This window comes from Aethalodelphis obliquidens, unplaced genomic scaffold, assembly GCF_003676395.1.
Source record: "Aethalodelphis obliquidens isolate GAN/ISIS:26980383/991018 unplaced genomic scaffold, ASM367639v1 scaffold2, whole genome shotgun sequence".
Lineage (NCBI taxonomy): Eukaryota > Metazoa > Chordata > Mammalia > Artiodactyla > Delphinidae > Aethalodelphis > Aethalodelphis obliquidens.
In genome coordinates this window covers 67,742,684-67,763,930 of record NW_020837946.1, presented here as the reverse complement: position 1 = coordinate 67,763,930, position 21,247 = coordinate 67,742,684, and the positions used below count along the sequence as shown (strand labels likewise).

The following is a 21,247-nucleotide window of genomic DNA, read 5'->3' as shown; positions in this document are numbered from 1 at the left end:
AGCTTGTCATTTTTTTCCAAGAGAAATGGATTGTTTCATTTTTTATGAGTGCAATAATAACACATTTAGTTTCAGCAGATGCAAAATAATGCACACAAAAAATGATTTGGAATTTGCAGAACAAATAAGCAAACAGTACTAGAATAACCTAAGAAACATGTACTATATAGGGCTTTTCTTCTCTCAAGGGGTCAAAATCTGGTCAAATCCAGCGTATTGTTTCAATTTAAGCAAATAAAATCAATATGGTCAGGGAAGCAAAGTGCACAGAAATTTTAATTAGTTAGGTTTCTTTTTCTTTCTTTCTTTTTTACTTCTGTCTCAGACAAGTACTGTTAGCTGACAAGAAATATGGCATTCCTCACCTAATACAGTAAACAAACAAAACAAAACAAAAACCCTCTCTTAATCACTGCTAGATAGCCTCTAGACAATACATTCCTGCAAGGAATTGTAAGTGAAAGGATTGGATGACACTTTGTTAATGAAACTTAAAGAATAGATTGTCAGGCATACCGGGAGTTTCAGATGTATTTCTGAATTCACATCTGTGGGAGTTGTGGATTGTCACAGTTCATTTGCTTTTGTAAAATATCCACAATTTGCTGACAAGCAACTTCAAAAGTCCATTCAGCGATTGGGTGGGTGGTGGACCCCTTTCAGCATTTTTTTTAAAGTAAGTGTTCTTTTGCTACTGTAATATAGAGCTGGTAGAGAAAAAGAACAAATGCTAAAATAAATAGTAAAATATAAAACACTTCATACAAAGTAATTTGATGTGCCATTAGTTGTACAATTACTTCAATAAACAAATACATGTTATAAAGGGCAATAAGAAACAAAATGCTTTCAGTTACGGAACTTGCAAGCACCCATGACTCCATGTTGCTAATTCCTTTGGGAAGTGCCATTTATATTTTTTTGGTTTCTTTAAGTGTTGTGCAGGTCCTTGTGACTGCATTGTTTTTTATTAATTTATATCAGGAGTCACAGAATTAAAATGAAGGCATTTAAAATCACTGAAGACTGAAGTTAAAAATAAAGTACCATTATTTCTCTTAAATTTAAGAGCTAAGGTTGTCAGTCAAAAGAATATAAAAATGTTGTTTTAGTTTAAGTAGCCAGATTGCCAGTGTAAAATATTTGAGAATGCTAACACATTTCTCAGAGATGGGCACATAAGAATAAAGCTGTATTCTATATACTATGCCCCAAATGGGACGTTGATGAAGACCTACACAGTGCATAATTTCTTTTAAGTTCTTTTAAGCAGTCTTGTGTTATAAGTACAATTAAAAGTCCATCAGTATCCCAAGTACTCGTGCATTATCTACCCTGCCACACTTCGCTAATGCGTCTTATCATTTAGGTTGCTAATACTGTTCAGTGTAAAGACAGTCTTTCTGAGGTAGACTGTTCAAGTTCAAGGACGAGTCTTTTTCTTACGAAATGCATGACATTCAAAAAAAGACAACAAATAAATACTACATGTACAATATGTAGCAATGAGGTAGAAATGGTTATAAAGAACAATGTTTGAATATATTTCAGATGAAAAAAGAAAAACAAAGAAATGAATATTCTCTAGCAACTGTATATAATCCACAAGGAAACACAGAGAGAGGGAGAGAAAGAGAGGGAGGGAGAGAAAGAGGGAGAAAGAGACAGGGAGGGAATGAGAATGAGTTTTAAGCCTGGAAATAAACTTTAGGTTTTTTTGTATCATAGGACAACAAAAAAGAATGAATGTGCTCCCAACCTTGGTGTACTACAGAACCATTTTATAAATATTTAACATTCTATAGGACTGATTCATATATTCTCACACAACTCTGTGGCAAGGCTGACCCATGCTGCCGACATTCTACATATCACTGAGACAGAGAGGTGAAATTTTCCTGCTTTCAGTCTAATTGTCTTTGACAATTGCAGTGCCTAGTGCTACACTGCTTGTGTTGTATTTAAAAACAGGAAAGAGGAGAGACTTGTTCATTAAAGATGCAGTATCCCTGGTTCACACAAATGCATCTGGCAGGTTCAAAATCGAATGTCAACCAGAGGTCTTAGCAGAGTGTGAGCTTCAGTTCATGTGTGGGTTAGTCACAAGTACAGCTGGTTTTGAATTCTGAAATACTAATAGCTCCATGTTTGCTAATGTGCTTCATATGAAAATCAGGTGATTCAACAACTGAAGGCTTTACTTTTCAAAAGAAAAAACATATTAAAACACTTTGAATTATAAAGTGGTCATGTATATCTCTGCATATATGAAGAGAGGAAGTAACCAGTTGCTTCTGAGTAATGTAAAATAGACAGTTTTAAAGTTCACATAGTTGGTGGTGAAAACAGCACACATACCACATACATACACACACAAACATACACGCTAATTATATATATATATATGTATATATATTAGGACTTTAGTGGCCTCAATAGTTCAACAAACTGTGTCCCTTTCACTTTGCAAAATAATTTCAATGATCATACCCAATTCTTGCTAAAAAAAAACATGAGAATGAGATTATAGAAGTAACTTTCTGCTTGGAGTTAGACACATTTTCAGAGAAAAAAATTCTAAATGCCTCTGGAACATATTTTCCAACCCACAAATATATTTAAATTTACAAAGACCTATTGTGGGAATTAATTTGGACTTTTTTTGGATGTATTCTTTTGAAAACTGCGAAGCCAAGTACTATTCAACCAGTGTAAATTGACCTTGGTATTTTACATAGCATAGCCTCTGGATAGCTTTTTTCACTTGCCCAGATGGTGTTTGGCCTATGTATTTTAGTGGAATGGTTTATTTTCTCCTTGATAGGTTTCAAATGCACAAGAAAACATTATACCCGTCTATCTGCATTTGAGTAGAATACAAACTGACTAATAGATAAACATTCTGTGTGAAAGTAAATAGCCTTAAAGTATACTGCCTTCACATTCCATTGATCAGCTCAGTCAGCAGATTTTTCTGTATTGTCACTAATGTTCTAAATATTTTGGTGAGAAGCATGCCAGAAGTGTAGAGTAATTCCATTCGTGTCACACATAAGGTCATTATGAACTACCTCTTGAATTTCTATTGATCCTTCTACTGAAGTAGTTTCCTTCACTTCCTTTTTGTCCCTGTTGGAAATGTTATTGCAGTTGTGAAGAAGGGAATTAGGGGCTGTTAAGTGGACTGGCTCAAATCCCCTGGCCAGACAGCAAGAGACTTGGACTGGCTCATTACCTTACCTTCATTAGTAGCCTTCTCCAAATTCTTAGCAGTCAAAAAGAGTCCAAGACTATGAAGCCCCATTACTCAGTTGTACCATAACTGATTGTGCACGTTCACTTCTCAGGATGTGGTACCCCCACCCCCTCCCCAAGCTCTAGAAAAGATGGTCAGAAAAGAGCTCATTATTAGGCTAGTCCACAGAAGAGCTCATAATGCTGCCATGCAGAATCAAAGACTCACAGGACAGCACTACCTACTCAAAAGTCAGCATTATCTCCCCCAACAGATCTTCATTTCTTCAGCATACCCAATTTCCTAAGAGATCAAATCCTAGAATTTGTGAGGCTAAATGAAATTCACACACAACTTCAGCTTCTGCCTAAGTACACGGATTTTTGGCCACTCATATCTCAAAGTAATTTTTAAGTCATTTAAAGCTAAAAGCCAATATGCATGACTTTATTTTCAGTTTTATAAATGAGTGTAAAACACAATAGTGCAGTCATATATTTGGCATTAACTCTTACTAGCCACAGAAATGTGGGTCAATACTGGATTTTCCAAAGTTGTCTAAGTAAGATTGGGTTTGTCAAAACTTGCCAGTTGCTTTCAAGTGAACACAGAATGTTGGCGGAGATGAAATGTGACGTCCAAAAGACTGAAAATAGGTCAGCACCGTGCAAAAGTAAACTTGTCAGTGAGATCAATATGAACCTACAGGTTAATGGGGATATTAGAATTTCCTTACAATAAGGGATATGTGCAGGGTAGAGCCAGAACACGACTGTAGTGTTTATTCACTTGTGAAAAGCAGAGGACGTACTTAAATATTATTTTTTGTATCCTTAATGAAAGGCACTGCTTTTTAATATGGAGTATTTATGTGTAAGAACAGTTTTAATTGATAGAAAATCATAGTAAGTTAAATTCTGGTTCATTTGCTCAGTTTTTAGCAACAAGAAAAATAAGAAAAAAGGGGAGTAATGATCAAGCATTATAAAATTTCAGAAATATCAAGTCCTTCATTAGCGTTCTCTATGTTAAGTGTTTCAGAGAATTTGACATTGTGGATGAAATCAGTAAAAAAAAAAAAATTTGAAGGAAAACAAAACAATAACAGAAAGACCTTTCTTAGGGCTTCTCATTGCATTTATTTAAAATTTTTAAAAATGTACATCACTTTTTGAATACATAAAATGCCAGTGCTTTGCAACAGTTTTGTTACTGCATCTCTCAACTAAAAAAAGGAAGGAAAAAAAAAAAAACAGGAAAAATACATTCAAAAAGCCAGGCTGTTCTGCTTATGCACGGGCAGTGGCTTTGGAAGGCTACAGCCTACACCGTGTCTGTTCAGAGGCATTGCCAAACATCAGTCACCTAGCAATGAAAAGTTGCACGTAAAGCATTAAAGGATACAAAGAACAACTTGGTGGGGAGCAGATGAGGAATGGGAAATTGAGAAAAATGCCACATATGCTGTTGGGGTGAGGGTGGACTTCGGTGGAAGTGAGCATGAAGGCTGATGTTTTTTGGAAACTAGATTTATGGGAAAAGATAGAAGAAAACAAAGTAACATGTTTGGCAAGCTATATTTGTGTGTGTGTGTGTGTGTGTGTGTGTGTGTGTGTCTACTTCCAATTTTCTATTTGACTTTCCAAGAGAAATGCAACAAAACTGAGGTAGAAATGAATGTGGGAGCACTACAGCCCAGAAGATTTCAAAATGAGAAGCAAAATTGCACTGACAAGAGAGGAGTCAAGAAGGAGAGGGGACGTAGATATATTCTTTGCAGATATATAAGTTGGTTGGTTGTTTTCTGTATTTATTTGTTTGCTTGTTTGTTTTGGTTGCTATCTTCTGCATTCTGTCAAACAGCACGGCAAGCCTATAAGCTAGATTAGTGAATAGGATGACACCATTCCCAGCAGTTTCAGAGAGAACTTGCAAATCACCACCACCATTACCAGCTCTGCAGGAAAAGGCAGTCCTAGTTTTTAGGTACTGTGACTTTCAGGGTCCTAAACGGGTCTTGTGGCTGACTGTTCTAGACACTAACACAGACTGTATAAGTAGCTTTCCATTAACCAGTGTACCTTCTAAGAACATTTTCACTTCATTATCAAGGAGCAATGTACGAAGAACTCTTGCAGGTATTGATATAAAGAATTATTCTGCTCTGGTCAATTCCCCATAATTAGTGAAAGAACCTTTAAAAAAAAAATCCTTCCATTTTTACTTTAAGTTGTAAATATTCAGTTGTATCACACTCAGTATTTTTCTGGATACATTCAAAGTAATTTTCCTTGCTATTTTCCAATTGTTGAGGTAAACATACATTTTAATATAAAGTAACATTGAAGCCTATCCCATTACTCTCAGCAGTACATAGTGCTTTCAACACATTCCTTTGAGGTACTGTACAAATCACAATCACTTTCCTGAGTTTTTGCAGACAAGAACATTAAAAGAAATGAACTGCAGAAATTAAGGTCCAGATTACCGTTACCCTGTTTTACCTGTTCTTAGCTTAATACTGCAGAACAGACAGGATTGAGGAATACTGTTGCTCTTAAAATGGCAAAAATCTGGTTTTCTGTCGAAACACAACCATTCATCTCTTTAGTCCAATAATGTTTGAAGTTAAAGCTCTTTATATTAGCACATGCCACCAATGTAATTGTGAGGCAAACAAAAAATAAAGCACCACTCCAGGCACTTGACAGCAACTAAATCTCGAGAACAGCAGAATGGAATCAACACACGAGGTTCATGTCCTTCTGAAATCAACACACTTGCACCTTGCTCCTTGGTGAGTGTTGTCTAGCTTGAACCGAACTGAGCATCAGCAGATGCTTTATGTCATCTGGGGCTTTCAAATCAGAAGCTCTCATTGGATGCATTTTTCCTCCAAATCTACCCTGACTCTAAAGATGCAACTTAATCGTCTTCTTCCCCAGTACCCTTTGCAATTCAAACACTACTGGAAAGGGGCTCTATACCCTATGTAGCAGGTTTTATGTGTGTGTGCCAACATTCATTACATTTTTTTTAAAGAAGTTATCACTGACTGCAACCAAACATTTTGTTCCATTCAACATACATATCAAGCTCTTTTTGAGATATGCTAGGCTGAATCTTGCAGAAAGCATTTTCAAAGTCTTGATATGTAACGGGTCTCAACTGGCTGGGCATAATGGCTGAAAGGTCTGTGGCTGGCATGGCATGGAGAGGGCCCACCGCTGCTTCCTGACACAAATGAGCCACGTCTAGTCCAGAAAAGCCTTCTGTGCGCTGGACGAGCAGTGCAAACTCCTTGTCATTGAGACAGTAATTGTGCTGTGAGAGCAGTTGTACTATTATCTGGTGCCTCGCTGTGCTGTCAGGAAGTGGGATTAAAAGTCGTTTCATGAAGTACCTCCGAAGAGATTCATCTATTTCTTCTGGTTTACTGGTGGCACAAATTACTACGATTTGGTCCTCAGCCGAAGTTAGTACAGTGTCCAGCTGCATCAGAAATTCGGTTCTCATCCGACTGACTGGACTGTGTTCCTCACTCACTTGAGAGGAGAGAAGCATGTCAATGTCACTGACAAAAATCACCGAGGGCTGGCGACACCTGGCCACAAGGAAAGAGGCGTGGATAATTTTCTCTGCTTCTCCTAACCACTTGGCGATAAGTCCAGAACCAGCAATTTTGAAAAATGTGGCCCCCAGCTGACTAGCTATGCATCTGCCCAATAATGTTTTGCCTGTTCCCCGAGGTCCAAATAAAAGGATGCTCCGAGGTAAGGCCGTCAGTCCACTGAATGCATCTGACCTCAACACTGGCCATAAAACCTCCTCTTTAATGACAGCCTTTACCAGGTCGAGACCAGCAATGTCATTCCAGTCCACTGGCGGTCCTTGGGTGATAATCTCGTTGGTTACCAGGTCAATGAGGTGCGTGTCAGTATTCTTCAGTTGCTCGTCCACAGAGTGGTTGGATGAGGTAGCTGCACGGAGTCCAGGGCCTTGCATTGGATGAGAGAGGAGCTGCCTGTGCTCATCCCCATGCTCACTCATTACTGGTGAAGTGTACTTCCCGAAGGATTCACTGGATCTTGATCCCAATGAATTTTTAGCAGTACTGTAGGAAGGAGGGGTCAGAGCCCTACTGGACTGGCTGCTGAATTTCCTTTGCTGTTCAGAGGACATTAGCTGCTTCGTTGGCTTAAATGCTAAGGATGATGTTTCAGCACTTCTGTCAAAGCCATTCCCCCGATTTGAGTTTGAAATGCTGTTGTCGGGCATTCTGTACATAGGACTCTGTGTAGATCTCTGTTGGCCATAGCTGTAATTTCCATAACTGGAGTCCATGTCTCCTTGCCCTGCCATATAGAAAGCTTTCCTTTTGAGAGAACTTGCCGAACTGTTTGTCAGAGCCGCGGGTGCGATAGGTGTCAAACCATGACCCTGGTAGGTGTAGCCAGGAACAGTGGTGGGGGGCAGGGGGGTGGGAGCAGGAATTCCTGAAGGCAGGTATGCTGAAGGAGGAGGGGGTGCACCCCCAGGGCTGTACCCAGATCCCACAGCAGTATGAGGAGGATAGCTAGCAGAGGGATAGCTATAACTGGAGAGGTTAGAAGTCCCATTGTAGCCTGGGACCAGGGCTGGTGGCGGTGGAGGAGGAGGTGGTGGCTGTAGGAGCCCAGAGCTATGCAAGGGAGAAGGATGAGGTGAAGGAAGTGCAGGTGCTGGCTGGCTGCTGTAAGTAGAATGCAAATATGAGCCGTTGTATCCTGGGGCATATTCCTGAGATGGGAGCCCTGTATGAAGACTAGGTACAGTGTGGCTTCCACAGGTACTACTTGAATAACTAGGCTCTGTCAGGTTGCTGGCCACCCCAGGAGAGCTCCCTATGCTTGCAGAGACATCTGCTGGAGGGAGGGCTGAACTGACTCCAGCTTTGCTGGCAGTGATAACATCCGGAACACAGTTCATGGGATAAACAGCGTCTGAATTCAAGGAAGGCTGCCACGGTTCGCTTTCATTTTTCCGACCATTCACTAGTCCTGATGGCGCATCAGAGTAGTTGCTGAGTACAGGTCGGTCCACGGGGCCTTCCAAAATGCCAGAATACTTCTCTGCATATTTTTTTAGTAGGTTGGATGCAGTCAGAGCAGATATGTCATCATTTGCCCAGGCATACTGGTAGGTGCGCTGCAGATGACCTCTGTAAGCTTCAACTTTGTGGGCAGGAGACCGAGTGGTGGAGGTGATGTCAAAGTGCTGTTCTGGCCACTGGGCATGCTCCGGCGTCCACTGCATCTTCAAGCCTAAAGATTTGGGGGGGAAAAAGTTAATTTACTTAGATACTCATCAGAACCGTTAAAGCTTTTTCCCCCAACTTCTTTTGTTACCTATTATTTTCCGCCAACGATAGTGACATTATAAAGGATTTCCACAGTTTATAATACCTGTTATGGTCTCTACAATGCATATACTTTAAAAGGGACTGAATTTCAACCCTGTATAAAAAGTAAACAATTTAAATGAAAACTTTCAACCCTGTATAAAAGTAATTTATACCCTGTATAAAAAGTAAACAATTTAAATGAAAACTCTATAGGAGACCTACATTTTTTTTCATTTTTAAGTAATAAGTAAATTTATTTCTGCTAAGCCTATCAAGTTACTTGCTACACACACACACAGAAACACATATGTATGTACATACACATTCCTGTCAAGTTAGAATTCAATCACAAGTTCTTACAATAAAATATGCATACATTTTAAATATCTAGCACGTGAGAGTATTAACATGTGAGATATCCAGCTATCCTGTCTCTTCACATCACAGTTTCTGTTTTATATTTTAACCAATATAAAAATGAGACACAGCTGACAGATCACATCTAGGACACCTCTCTTATTTGGTACTGAACACCTAGTTAGCACAGTATAATGCTCCCTGCGCAGAACAATATGACACAGACATAGCAGGTCATTCCATAATCCAACTCTCATCTAAAGTGGTCCACGACAGTTTCAAATCTGCTTCGTGGAGTGCAGCAAAGCAATCTCCCAGGCAGCGCTCCATCGCTTTCATCGCACAAAGCCTACAACTCGGTATGAATTACAACTGGCTCCTTTCTGCCTCTCAGTCCTGTTGTTGAAACTCTGAAAAAAAAAAACAAGCATCACTTGTCTGTCGGTCTTCTAGCTAGCATTCTCCCTTCTTCTGTTATCATCTTTCCCTCTGCCTTACAGCCTCCAAGGTACTGAGGGGTGGGGGGGGAAAAAAAAAAAATATATATATATATATATATATATGAATGAAGGGGGGAAGCAGGTAAAAGGGAAGATAAGAACAGAGAATCTGGATTCTAACCCTTTACATTTATGGAAAGCAGTGTGTGGCATAAACTCGGAAGAGTACAACTAGAAAATGAGATGCTATGTGTAACTCTATCATCTGCTAGATTACAAACGGAAGCAAGGTGACTATGTAGCAAACTATACAAGAGTATTTTCTCATTATGAAGCAGTCAGAATGAGAGAATCATTTGAATTTTACAGTTTAAAGAGAGACCTTAGACATTGCCTTATTTCCCTCATTAGGGAACCAGTACCCAAAGGGATTTATAATGTACCCTCGAGGACTCACATATAGTTAGTTACAGAAGAGCACTGGAACCCTGTTCTATTTCCCAGTGCTGGTTCGTCCTATTCTAATCTCTGCTTGATTGGAACACTTCCTATTCTGATACAGCTGTATTAAGCAGGCCTCCTTAATCTCCTTTGTATTATGGTAAGTGAATTTTGCAAACTCTCTTGTGCCCTCTGGCAGAGATTCCTTGATAAGAAGGAGTGCTGGTCTAAATGAAGCATCTGTGGCATCAGCTCCCTTCTGAATTACTGCAGTCTATTTTGACAGCTCCTACCCGCTTCTGCTTTCCTCCTCCAACCCCTTTAGCTCTTCATTGCCTGACTTTGGCTCCTGACATGGCCGGCTTTGACTTACTGAGCTAAACTGAACGTATCACAGAGTTTGGTAACAGAATGGCATGTTGATTCCCTTCTGACTCCCTCTTCCTTGCTTGCAAAACCACTGCACCAGACTCTGGAAGTTAATTAGCAGGATGATGCTGTGCTAATTGTGTTAATTTACAAGGTTTCAGTCAAAGAGAATCATGCCAGGGCCGGCACTGCTGTCATGCTTCTGACTTAATGATTAAGAAATACTGAAAACAAGGTGGGAAAGATTGCAGTAATTACATAATAAATGAATAAAGCAACAGGATTCATTTGCAAATATATTTTACTGCAGTTGTACTCATTTGCATTTGGATTTTTAAAAAGGATCCATGTAGATATTCATTGGCAAATCACTATCTCAATTAAATTAACTCTGAATGCTGCACTGTATAACTTAATCAAGCTCCATATATATATATATATATATCTTTTTGAGTAAAAATACTAAACACCTTACTTCTCCTGTATATGCAACAGATTCTTCACTTTCCTTTCCTTCACCTCCCCACAAATCTTCATGTTTCTCTTTTAAAACTACTTAAAAAAATAGTCTCTTCAATTGGAAAGAACATATTATAAAATCCTGATGAAGTGCAGCTTGCATCATTTCATGCAGAGGAACTCTGGGGGGCCTTCTAGGAAGAACTAAAGTGATATTCTTAATTGTTTCTGCTTTCTCAATCATTACTTTTTAAGGGGGAGAAAAACACACCGCAAAATGGGTGAAATGACCGAGACCACACTTAAAGGGGAAAAGATGCAATTTTAATGAAGCAGCATTTCAGGAATCATACTTTCATTAAATTCAACTGGAAATTATTAAGAGCAAATCACCAGGAACCAATCGCAAGTAATCAGTATCTAAATTCTTCTAGTGTCATGGGATTTACTTCAAGCCTTATAAAAAGGAGAGAATATTAATGGGACTGTAATGTAGAACTGTCTAAAAGACCTACAGATTCATTAGTCCTGTAAATTATTTCCAGGGAATTTCTATTAGGATTTTTTTTCTTTAAAAGATTATCAAAATACAGAGTTGAGAAAATAAGAAAACATGTATGCTATGAGTAGGAATTTGATTAGATGGATACAGAAGAAACATGAATAAATGTCTTAAAAAAAAGGTCTCAGAAAATAATTTAGGAGTCACAGACAATGGAATTTACCACAAACACAACACAACACTCACCTCCCCCCCCATAAAAGGGTCTGGCTTCCTTTCAGTTAGCTGAGCTAAGCCATTGGTGGCATAAGTTAACAAACATACATGACAAACATGATTTTAAAAAAAAATTGCCCCTTGAAAAAATGAAACCGCTTTAGCTTTAGAGTAATTATTTTAAAAAACAACCAAAAAGGGCAACTTTCACCTTTATTGGATTAAAATTTTTCTTGTAGATTAATCATTTGTAAAATACATGCAACAAATGATTTTAGTAAGTTATAATCACTGTAAAAGACAGGAATATATAATAAAGTTTAAATAAAATAGGTTGGCCATTTTCACTGCATAGAGAAATGCATAGTTTAACTGCATAAACTCTACCAAAAATAATTAAATTTCATAAGATTTGTTTCATCTGAAATTAAATAAAGATTCTATCAAAATTATCTGTTTGGGGCTTCCCTGGTGGTGCGGTGGTTGAGAATCCGTCTGCCAATACAGGGGACATGGGTTTGAGCCCTGGTCCCAGAAGATCCCACATGCCACGGAGCAACTAAGCCTGTGCACCACAACTGTTGAGCCTGTGCCCTAGAGCCCACATGCACAAATACTGAAGCCTGCGCGCCTAGAGCCCACACACCGCAACAAGAGAAGCCACCACAATGAGAAGTCCGTGCACCACAATGAAGAGTAGTCCCCGCTCACTGCAACTAGAGAAAGCCCACGTGCAGCAATGAAGACCCAACGCAGCCAAAAACAAACAAATAAATAAATTTATATATTTTTAAAGTTATCTATTTGGAACAATTACTGGATACACCATTGCCTTTTGATTCTCATTCTATTTTTGGATATGCTTACCAAGATAATTGAAAGTTTATTTATTGATGCATACTAAATAACAACCTAAGCAGGGCTGCAAAATTTAAGATTAAGCTTTCATTAAATAACCTTAAGGGGACAGAATTATTCACATCCCCTGAAACATGAGTATTTATCCAGTGCTTTAAAATCATTAATAGTATTTGAAAGTATAAATTAATAGTTAAACCATAAGCTACTTCCTAATATTAGTAGGAACTGAAGAAGCCTGTGTTCAGGAGAGTGTTCTGGTCTTAGGAGGACAAAGAGCTTTTTCACCAGTTTCTTGAATTTTAATACTAATTGGAAATAGAACTAAACTTGTTGTCATTGTTATTATTATTGTTCTATTTATTTGTGGCGATATTTCTGATGTGAAATGTAAGCAAAATGTGGAGCCAAATGTTCTTTGAACAAAATATCATGCTCCCTAGATAACAGCAGCACATGCGTGTCACTTAACTTGGCACCCAAATAATAAGATGGGTTTTAAAAACAGTTCTTATATGGTTTCTCTTTGGAACATGAAGAGAAAAACCTCAGAAACAATACTATTTTAACATTATTAGAAACATGACTCCAGAACAATAACTCCCACTGATGTTTAGAAACAGCTTAAATATTAGGTACAATAAAAATTCAGAAAACAGTAGAAAGTAAGAAAAATAGTTCCTCAAGATAATTGAAGAATTGTTCCAAAACATCAATTTTCATTTTTGAAAGGATTAGAAAATTCTTAATACAGCTGGCAAATTTCACAATGCAATGTGTTTATTTTTAAAATATATAATTTAATAGAAAACTGCTTTTAAGATACTTTAACATAAGTGTGCACAAGGATGACATACTACAGTAAAAAGCCTGAGTATTTTATTGTTATAGGATGAATTTATGTATATATAAATGAACAAGTCTATATTTCCCATGAAACCGGACAGTTTGGATAACATTTTTCATTCTTATCTTTACTGACCATTTTATAACTTAGGTGATTTTTTTTTTTTTTTTTTTTTTTTTTTTTTGCGGTACGTGGGCCTCTCACTGTCGTGGCCTCTCCCGTTGCGGAGCACAGGCTCCGGAAGCGCAGGCCCAGCGGCCACGGCTCATGGGCCCAGCCGCTCTGCGGCATGTGGAATCTTCCTGGACCCGGGCACGAACCCGTGTCTCCTGCATTGGCAGACGGACTGTCAACCACTATGCCACCAGGGAAGCCCTAACTTAGGTTTAATTACTAAACAGTTGCTGCCTCATTGCTCTACTTCTTCCATTTAACTCTTTAACTATTTTGAAGCAAAACTACTGTGGCATTCTTCAAAGTTCTGTCACAGCTTCAAAATGATAAAGACACTGTTATATAGAAAAATGAAGGACATAGAAACAACTTTCAGAATCGGAGGAAATTGGGAATAAAAGACTAGGTCTTCTAGAATCGATTTTTAGCACACATTCATGGAAATATTAATCTAAGACACTCACTACCGCACCCCCCCACCCCAACACAGGTATGCTATTCAGAAGTTCATGAGGTCTATAAAAGCGGCTCTCTTCTACAAGGTTCCCATAGGGTAATTCTGGCTGTTAGGGACTCTGCTTTCATTTGTAGGTTTTCTCAGACTTCCTAAGGGCAGAGACCTGAGGCAAACACCTGCAGGCATGGCCAGCTTGCTCTAGGAAAGCTGCACAGTGCTCACACAGGCCTGCACGACATCACTATGCACGACATACATCACCTATTACACTCCTTTGGATATTTTTTTAAAAATTGAACACCATATTTACCAAGATTCTCTCTAGAAAGAATCACTACTGGGGTAAATACAATAAAGTAATTATAATAGTTTACTTACTGCCCCCTCAGCCTAATAATGCAACAGATTCATCATCTCCTAGGTAGGAAATGGCAAAACTAACACATAGAACATTCAAAATTTCAAGTAGAGAGTAGCAAATTCATTGGCTAAAAAATAAGAGTCTTCTGAGAGAGGGCCTACAAACTTCCTGATACTGAAAACTGGCCCTATACAATAACTACTTACCTTTATGCTTCAAGGGGAGTGATGACCAACCAAAATGTTTCAGCAGACTAAGCAGCATTCTCCTTTTGTGTACTGACCCTCGTAAGCCAAGAGGCCAACGCAGCAGTATCTAGTATTACCTGTTCTAATCTATTTGATCTGAAATCTTCCTTAGTCCATTTCCCAATAATTCCTAGCCTAAAATGTGATGTCATATTTAAAAGTAGTATCAGGGGAAAAGTGAGGGGAAGAAGCACAGAAATTATATATTCTCCTTAACCTATTTAAATAGGTTCCATCTTCAGAACACCAAAATGAAAAGTCCTGTATAAGCTGAATATGATATAGGGACTGTTAATCTTAATTAGTCAACAAATTGAGGGCCTGCTGTGTGTAAAGCCTGTGGTTCAATGCTAAGAAATTACATCAAGGGAATCTGTTTACCAGACAATGAAACTTTTCCAGCTTCTGTGTTCTTTATAATTTCACATTCTAAATTCCCTTAGACTCTTTGATTTTAGAGATTAAGGGAACTTTCAAATGACCTAGTCCCCAATCCAGACAGCCTCAGTTACAGGTTTAGTACTTCACTTATCGTAGTATACTGTGGGGTCGAGCACTATTTTGTCTAACACAGTGTTTTGTTTGGAGGCATTACTAGATTGTTGGGATAGAAAGGGACTGGAGAAAACATAAAGAAGATCCTAGAATTTTGTTTGAAGAGTGAATAACCCAAGCTTGAGGTTCAGACCACTGGCCCTGATCCATGCCATCATTTATTTGTTCTAATCCTGGTGAAATCACATAAGCATATCATACTCACTTTTTTCAGCCATAAAATATTGACAATAATGGTATCATACACCTTACTCGATTGTTATTAAGGTTACCTAAAGCAGTAATATTTGTGAAAATATTTTCCAACTGTAACCTGCTACACAAATATTTCTTCTTATGCTTTTATTTTGAAAAAGCCAGAGATGCATTAAACACAAAACAAAACTGACTAGACAGAAAAAGAACTAAAATCACTCCTAGAATTTATAAATCACTTTTTCTTCAACCTCTGGACAGCTACTGAAAAGGAAATTTTCCAATGGGAATGTTGGTTATAAGAAAGGTATAGAAATTCTTTCATACTCAGCAAAACACACAGCATGATCTCCTTAATCAAAAAGCTGTCAAAAATTCAAAATATTTTTATGCTATTTATTCTTAATGGTATTTGTGAATCAACATTGTAGAGATCACAGCTAAGAAACAATAGAGGTTTAAAACCAGTTAAGAATGATCTGAAAACCCAGTCTCAAAATAAGATATTCTAATTATACAGTAATACTGTCAAAGATTTTTCTCGTTAAATCACACTTTCACACCTCAAGAATCCAAATTATAATACATTTTGCAGCAAATTACTCCCTCCCCCTATTCCACATTATTTGCATAAAGCAATCCTTCTTAACAATCACAAAGGCATTTCTGGCTAAATGGTCCTTGGTAAATATAGTTTAAATACCTCACCTTCTAACATAGAGAAATTGCCACCTGACAGCCTGCAGGCAGCATGTAACCTGTAACTATATTTCATTTGGCCAGCACAGAGTTTTAAAAATCAGTCAATTTTATATAAAAGATCTGTAGTTCCATATTTCCCACTTTTTCAAGACAAGTTGAATGATCTTACACTAGACCTCATTCTTGCCTGGCAACAGTTGCCTGAATCTGAGGTCCAGTTGCCCCCTCTAGACATGGCATGCCCTCTCCATTTTGTCATGACGTTCCCACTCCCTATGACAACATCAGGTATTTTTATGGTATCTACTGGTCACATATGCAATTAAAATTATGACTTCACTCTGAAGCTTCAAGCTCCAGTTTTTTCACTTAAGTACATTTTCCTGAAAACTAGCAAGTATAGTGCTTTAAAACTTAAAAAAATAGTAGTGCCTTTAGATTAAAATTTTTCCAAATACTATTTATTATGTCATTCCTGCCCTGTTACTCAAAGCACGGGAAAAATATTTGATATTTCCCTTGTTGATTCAGTGTCACTAGTACAACAGTGTAAAATGAGAAATGATTGCTTTAAAAAACTGGTTTCCAGATTGCTGCTGTTTCAGCGTTCCCCTCTTTGCTCTGATTTGTTAGATACTTTTTCTAGCTGTTTTCCATGTCAGTCTCCAGCATCCCTAATATGCTCCCTGAATATGCCATAGGTTCTGACTCCACAAACCAAGACTTCATTTAATAGTAATAGTCGATCATGACCTCTACTACAACTTTTGAGACATTAAGTTACTCCAAAGTTATGCTTCTTATTTCTTATAGCAAGTTGCTGGGTAGATGGTATCTGGATAAGCAACTGATCTTGTTCTGTATGTCATCATTTTGAGCTTTAAAAGCAAGTATTCAATGTTACAGGGCACCATGACTTGGACTAGAATGGTATATACCCTGTCCTTCAATTAAATTTGTGAGTAGCTTATGATCTGAATCAGTTTCCCTAGAATGCATTAAATTTTATTCACAGCAACAAAATATTCACTCATCAAAACGTGACCAAGTATAAAAATCTCTATTTTGCCAATATTTCATAATGAGGTTGAAACTTGGTATGCATGGGTCTCATAGGTCATCATTTTTAACATGCAAGTCATATATAAGAGAATGACTTGCATTTATGAGGATGAGTGCATAAGCAGTTATGCAAAGAAAATTACACTGATAAAAGAAATACCACTTTTAGGCCACCAGGCTTATGTTCAATACATTATCAAGAGAGCCTATCACTTAAAGCAAACCAAAAATCATAATTCAAATAAATAATTTATTTTCCTCTGGGGGTCCTAAAATCTCCCATACTCAAATCAAAGTATTCAAATGAACATATAATCACACTCACATAAAATACATATAGTTTATAGTTCAGATTTATGGGTTTTCTTTTTTAAAGCAAGGGGTAGTTTTACAAAAGCATATGTATACAGATTTTTGAATAATCATCTAAATCAAGTAAAAAACAGTGTCCAAAAGTCTGTGTACATCCTACCATAATTCAACAGAATACACAACTATGCATATACATGCAATTTAAAATATACAAACAATTCATACTCTGAATCTTAGTATTTAGTGTCAGTGTTATCAACTATTGCAAGCGAAAGGATTTGAGGGTTAGTGCATAAGAGGACTGATTTTCCCATGTTGAGTCAAATGTTATCTTGTTTATTCTACCTCTGTGAATGATTTTAGACAATTTTAATCAGTTTAAATAGTGCTTTGTAGCTAACCTTTAAAGTTGTTACTTTGTGGCCTTTCATTACTCATTCTGTCTCTTCCCTTTTTCCATATACGTTTTCAATCCATTAAGGCCATCTACCCTTCCCCCCCAGTTCTTTCTGTCATACAGAGATCATCAGGACACACCACTTCTGTCCATAGGGACCTGCCAGGCCTAATGAATACGTATGTTCTGTGTCAAAACAGAGCACTCCCCTTGTTCTGCAGTATCAAACCTCTTATGTGTATAAATAACAGGTGAGCTGTAGCGTGCAGGGATAAATGGGGTTAACACAACCTGAAAGCTCCACGCTAGATTCATAGTATTCAGCCTGTATGATTGATCCAGAAAGAGAAATCCAAATGCCAAAAGTATTGTGCATTTTCTATGGGTTTTGAATCTTTATTTTAAAAAAGGACTCTGCTGAGATAACGTTATCAGCGTCCTAAAAGTCTGGGGTCATTCCAGTTGATTCTCAAGATACTCTTGTGCCATATAAAATAAATTTGCACTTTTAATTAACACAAACTGGGCATGGTACCAACCTTGAGTTATGACATGGGTGGTTAATGTCCTCTGTCACACTGCTAAAATGTTATGTTAATCATTATGTGTACATAGTGCTATTCGTAAATAGTTATTTGTGTGTATCTATTCTGTTTCAAGTATATAAATGCAAAGTTCAATTTAGTTATATTTAAGGTGAACTACATTCATTTTTGCCCAACATCCCATGTTGACATGGGTCAGTAAACAAATTCATAATCTGCCAAGCCCCACGACCCTGTGTAAGACGGAATCTGCATTCAGCTTCTTTTTGTGTTCCTCTGAAACCTTACTCTAAAAAGACAGTTTACATAAAACAAAATAGATAATTAAGACTGCTTATTTAAATTGGAGGTCTCTCTCATATAATTAGACAAAGGAGTAAGAATATTATTTACATATATGTATACAAGTCCAACCATTCTCCTTAAAAACTCTTTGTTTAAGGTAACTCTAAAGTGTGCAAAGCCCAGACAAAATTTGTTTAGGTTACTTATGCATTTTTCTCTTTTTGGCAATCCATGCATTAATTTTTAATGCAATAGCAAAATAGTGCCTTGGACTTTGATAAAAATATTCTATAGTCAGGGCTGGGTGACATAGTGCATTAATTCAGTGTCCTTCACTCCTGGGACCTGTGTATAATTTAGTCCAGCCTGAAGAAAATAACTTTGATCTGAAGGCAGTGGAAAAAGCAACGTATGAAATGAGTTTTGGTAGGTTTAGTGTTGTTTCTCCCATATAAGACAACATATGAAGATAAACTGCTTTAGAATACAATCAACATGGTCAAGGATTAAAAGTGAAGAGCTCTTAGTAACAACCGTAGTTTCCTCACCTTTGCATTCTCCCTACCTGGCCACATTCTATGGTTTGGTGAAAAAAACCTGAGCACCACCTATAATTAGGATGCTCTAATTTCCAGATAAACAGAACATTGTTAAAGTGCAGTGTGAATGACAGTCCAGTCATTAGTGCTATTGGCTCTTCCATTTGTAAAAACAAAGAATGCTGCATAATGAGACAAAAGCAGAAGACAGGCTATCAGCATCCTCAAAGAAAGTGGCATTTCCTGTCCTGGAGGGGGTGCCCAACAAAGTAATCCTTGGGGAAAGCTAACAATAGGAGGGACCACAAGCAGAGAAATTGTTTCTTTAGATTCCATCTTGATTGTTTTCTCTATGACAATATTCAACTGCATAGTTTCATCTACTGTTAGAATACATGAGGCCATAAAGAAAAAAAAAAAAGTTAGGTTTTGGCTGAACTGAATAAAATGGTTGATCCAGTGGCATTTGCCACATGAAATACAGATCCCTTTTCTTTTGCTTATAAATTCTACTTTAATTCCAATCCAACTCTCTTCTGTTGTGAATAAACACAGCTTACTTTGTCTCTAATATAGCAGTGAAACACAAGGTTGCTCTCAATACTGTCAATAGAATTCAAAGCTGTAAGGATGTTACTTCTATGTGGTGAAAACTATTCTACAATTTTATACTTCTTACTGATGATAATGAACTATTTTATTGGCCTCAGTTATGGATAAGCTCCAGTATTTGGTAATAATTTTAAGGAAAAGGAAAATTTTTTTCCAGTCACATTTTCAATTAGCAGATAGAAATGTAATTTAAAATTCGCTAGTTTTAGTTGCTTATGTTAAAAGAGTAAATAAGTCAAATCTTCCTGCTACCTCTTCAAACAGTGTGCGTCCTATTTAAACAAGTCCCTAAACAACAGGAAAACCAAAACCCTGCGGGTGATACAGGTAGGTTACACAGAAAAATCAAATCTAGGTGCTTACATGTGTATACGAAAGTGTGTCTGTAGTTGTGGAAAGGATATAGAGAAAATGGGGAAAGGTGACAGAGGGAAGGAAAAGAGATTTTTTAAAATACCTTTATCCTAAAAATGATCTGCTTTATTATTTATAATCTCAGAGTCCAAAGCACATTCTAAGTTATTTAACTAGCATGTATACATAATACTTTAATCAAATATAAGCATTACTTAAAGTTTTCTTTAGCTATATATTTATTATTTGTGGCTTGAACCAAGTCATATATCTCAAAAAGTTTCCATACTTATAAAACTTAAAAGTCTTATTTATGACCTCCAAATATACTATGAACATCATTTCCTTCATTGAGTGGCTCATTTTCAAGGAGGTCTGGGATTACATATGTAAAGTTTTTCAAAAAAGGAAAACTAATGACAATATTATTATATATTGACACATTTTGTCAATTGCATTCAAAAAGAAAAACACTTTACTAGAATCATTTGAGATGAAATGTTTAAAAAATCCTTGAAAAGCAAATAATTAAAATATATGATAATTGAGTTACTTAGGAAAGCATCCCAATTATAAATTTAGAATTGTTTTTGTGTTTTCTATACAAAAGGTACCCCCCCACACCGCCGCCTTAAACACAATAGAAAAATTCATAGAATTAATGAATCATAGGTCTAAAAGTACATTCCTGCTCATTGAACTGACATACCTGGAACTGGTCTCCTTTTGAGTAAATCTTTTTGAAAGTATCCAAATGCCTACAAACAATACTACAATTTCATTTATATATGACTTTCAGTCTTATGGCCATTACATGATCACTTAGCTAACTTGTGAAGTTTTTCAGGTTAGGATGTTTTATTGTGCGTTCCTTTTTTTAAATGCTTCTACATCCAGCCATTGTTTTCATATTTTACTTTAGGAATTATTTTATCCGGTTCAGTGTCAAATGATATTATACTTTAAAAATAATCTCTTCAGAAAATATAACATAAAATAGTGGATTGCATCCCTGGCCATAGCTCTCAGAAGCATTAAAATGTTACTAGAGTGCCCGAATGACAGCAGTGACAGCTTAATCACTTAAAGGCTTTTTACATTAACAATTTTTTTCTTTCAATTTGAGCAGTATATTCAGGCATGATTTAATAGGAGGTTAGCTGTTAAATGCAGCTAAATAACATACTTTTTAAAAATATCAAATCAAGTTTAGTGCCTAATGAATATTCCTTTACACTTTCTGATATATTAGTGCACATTCATAAAGCTTGGCTTCTTTTATTTTTCCCCCAATATATGTATTTTTTAAAAAATCAGTCAGATAATTAGCATGCATAGTCCA

At 37.0% G+C, this 21,247-nt stretch overlaps 1 protein-coding gene across 2 annotated transcripts in view; it reads right to left on the bottom strand.

The window, feature by feature from the left end:
- Window positions 1-256: 256 nt before the first annotated feature.
- Window positions 257-21,247, bottom strand: part of FIGN (fidgetin, microtubule severing factor) — a 121,149-nt gene continuing 100,158 nt past the window's right edge. For both annotated transcript variants that reach the window (XM_027129704.1, XM_027129711.1), the window contains one exon: window positions 257-8,538. In XM_027129704.1, coding sequence (XP_026985505.1) covers window positions 6,284-8,538 — 2,255 coding nt within the window. In that variant the 3' untranslated portion in view covers window positions 257-6,283. The remainder of the gene's footprint in view (window positions 8,539-21,247) is intronic.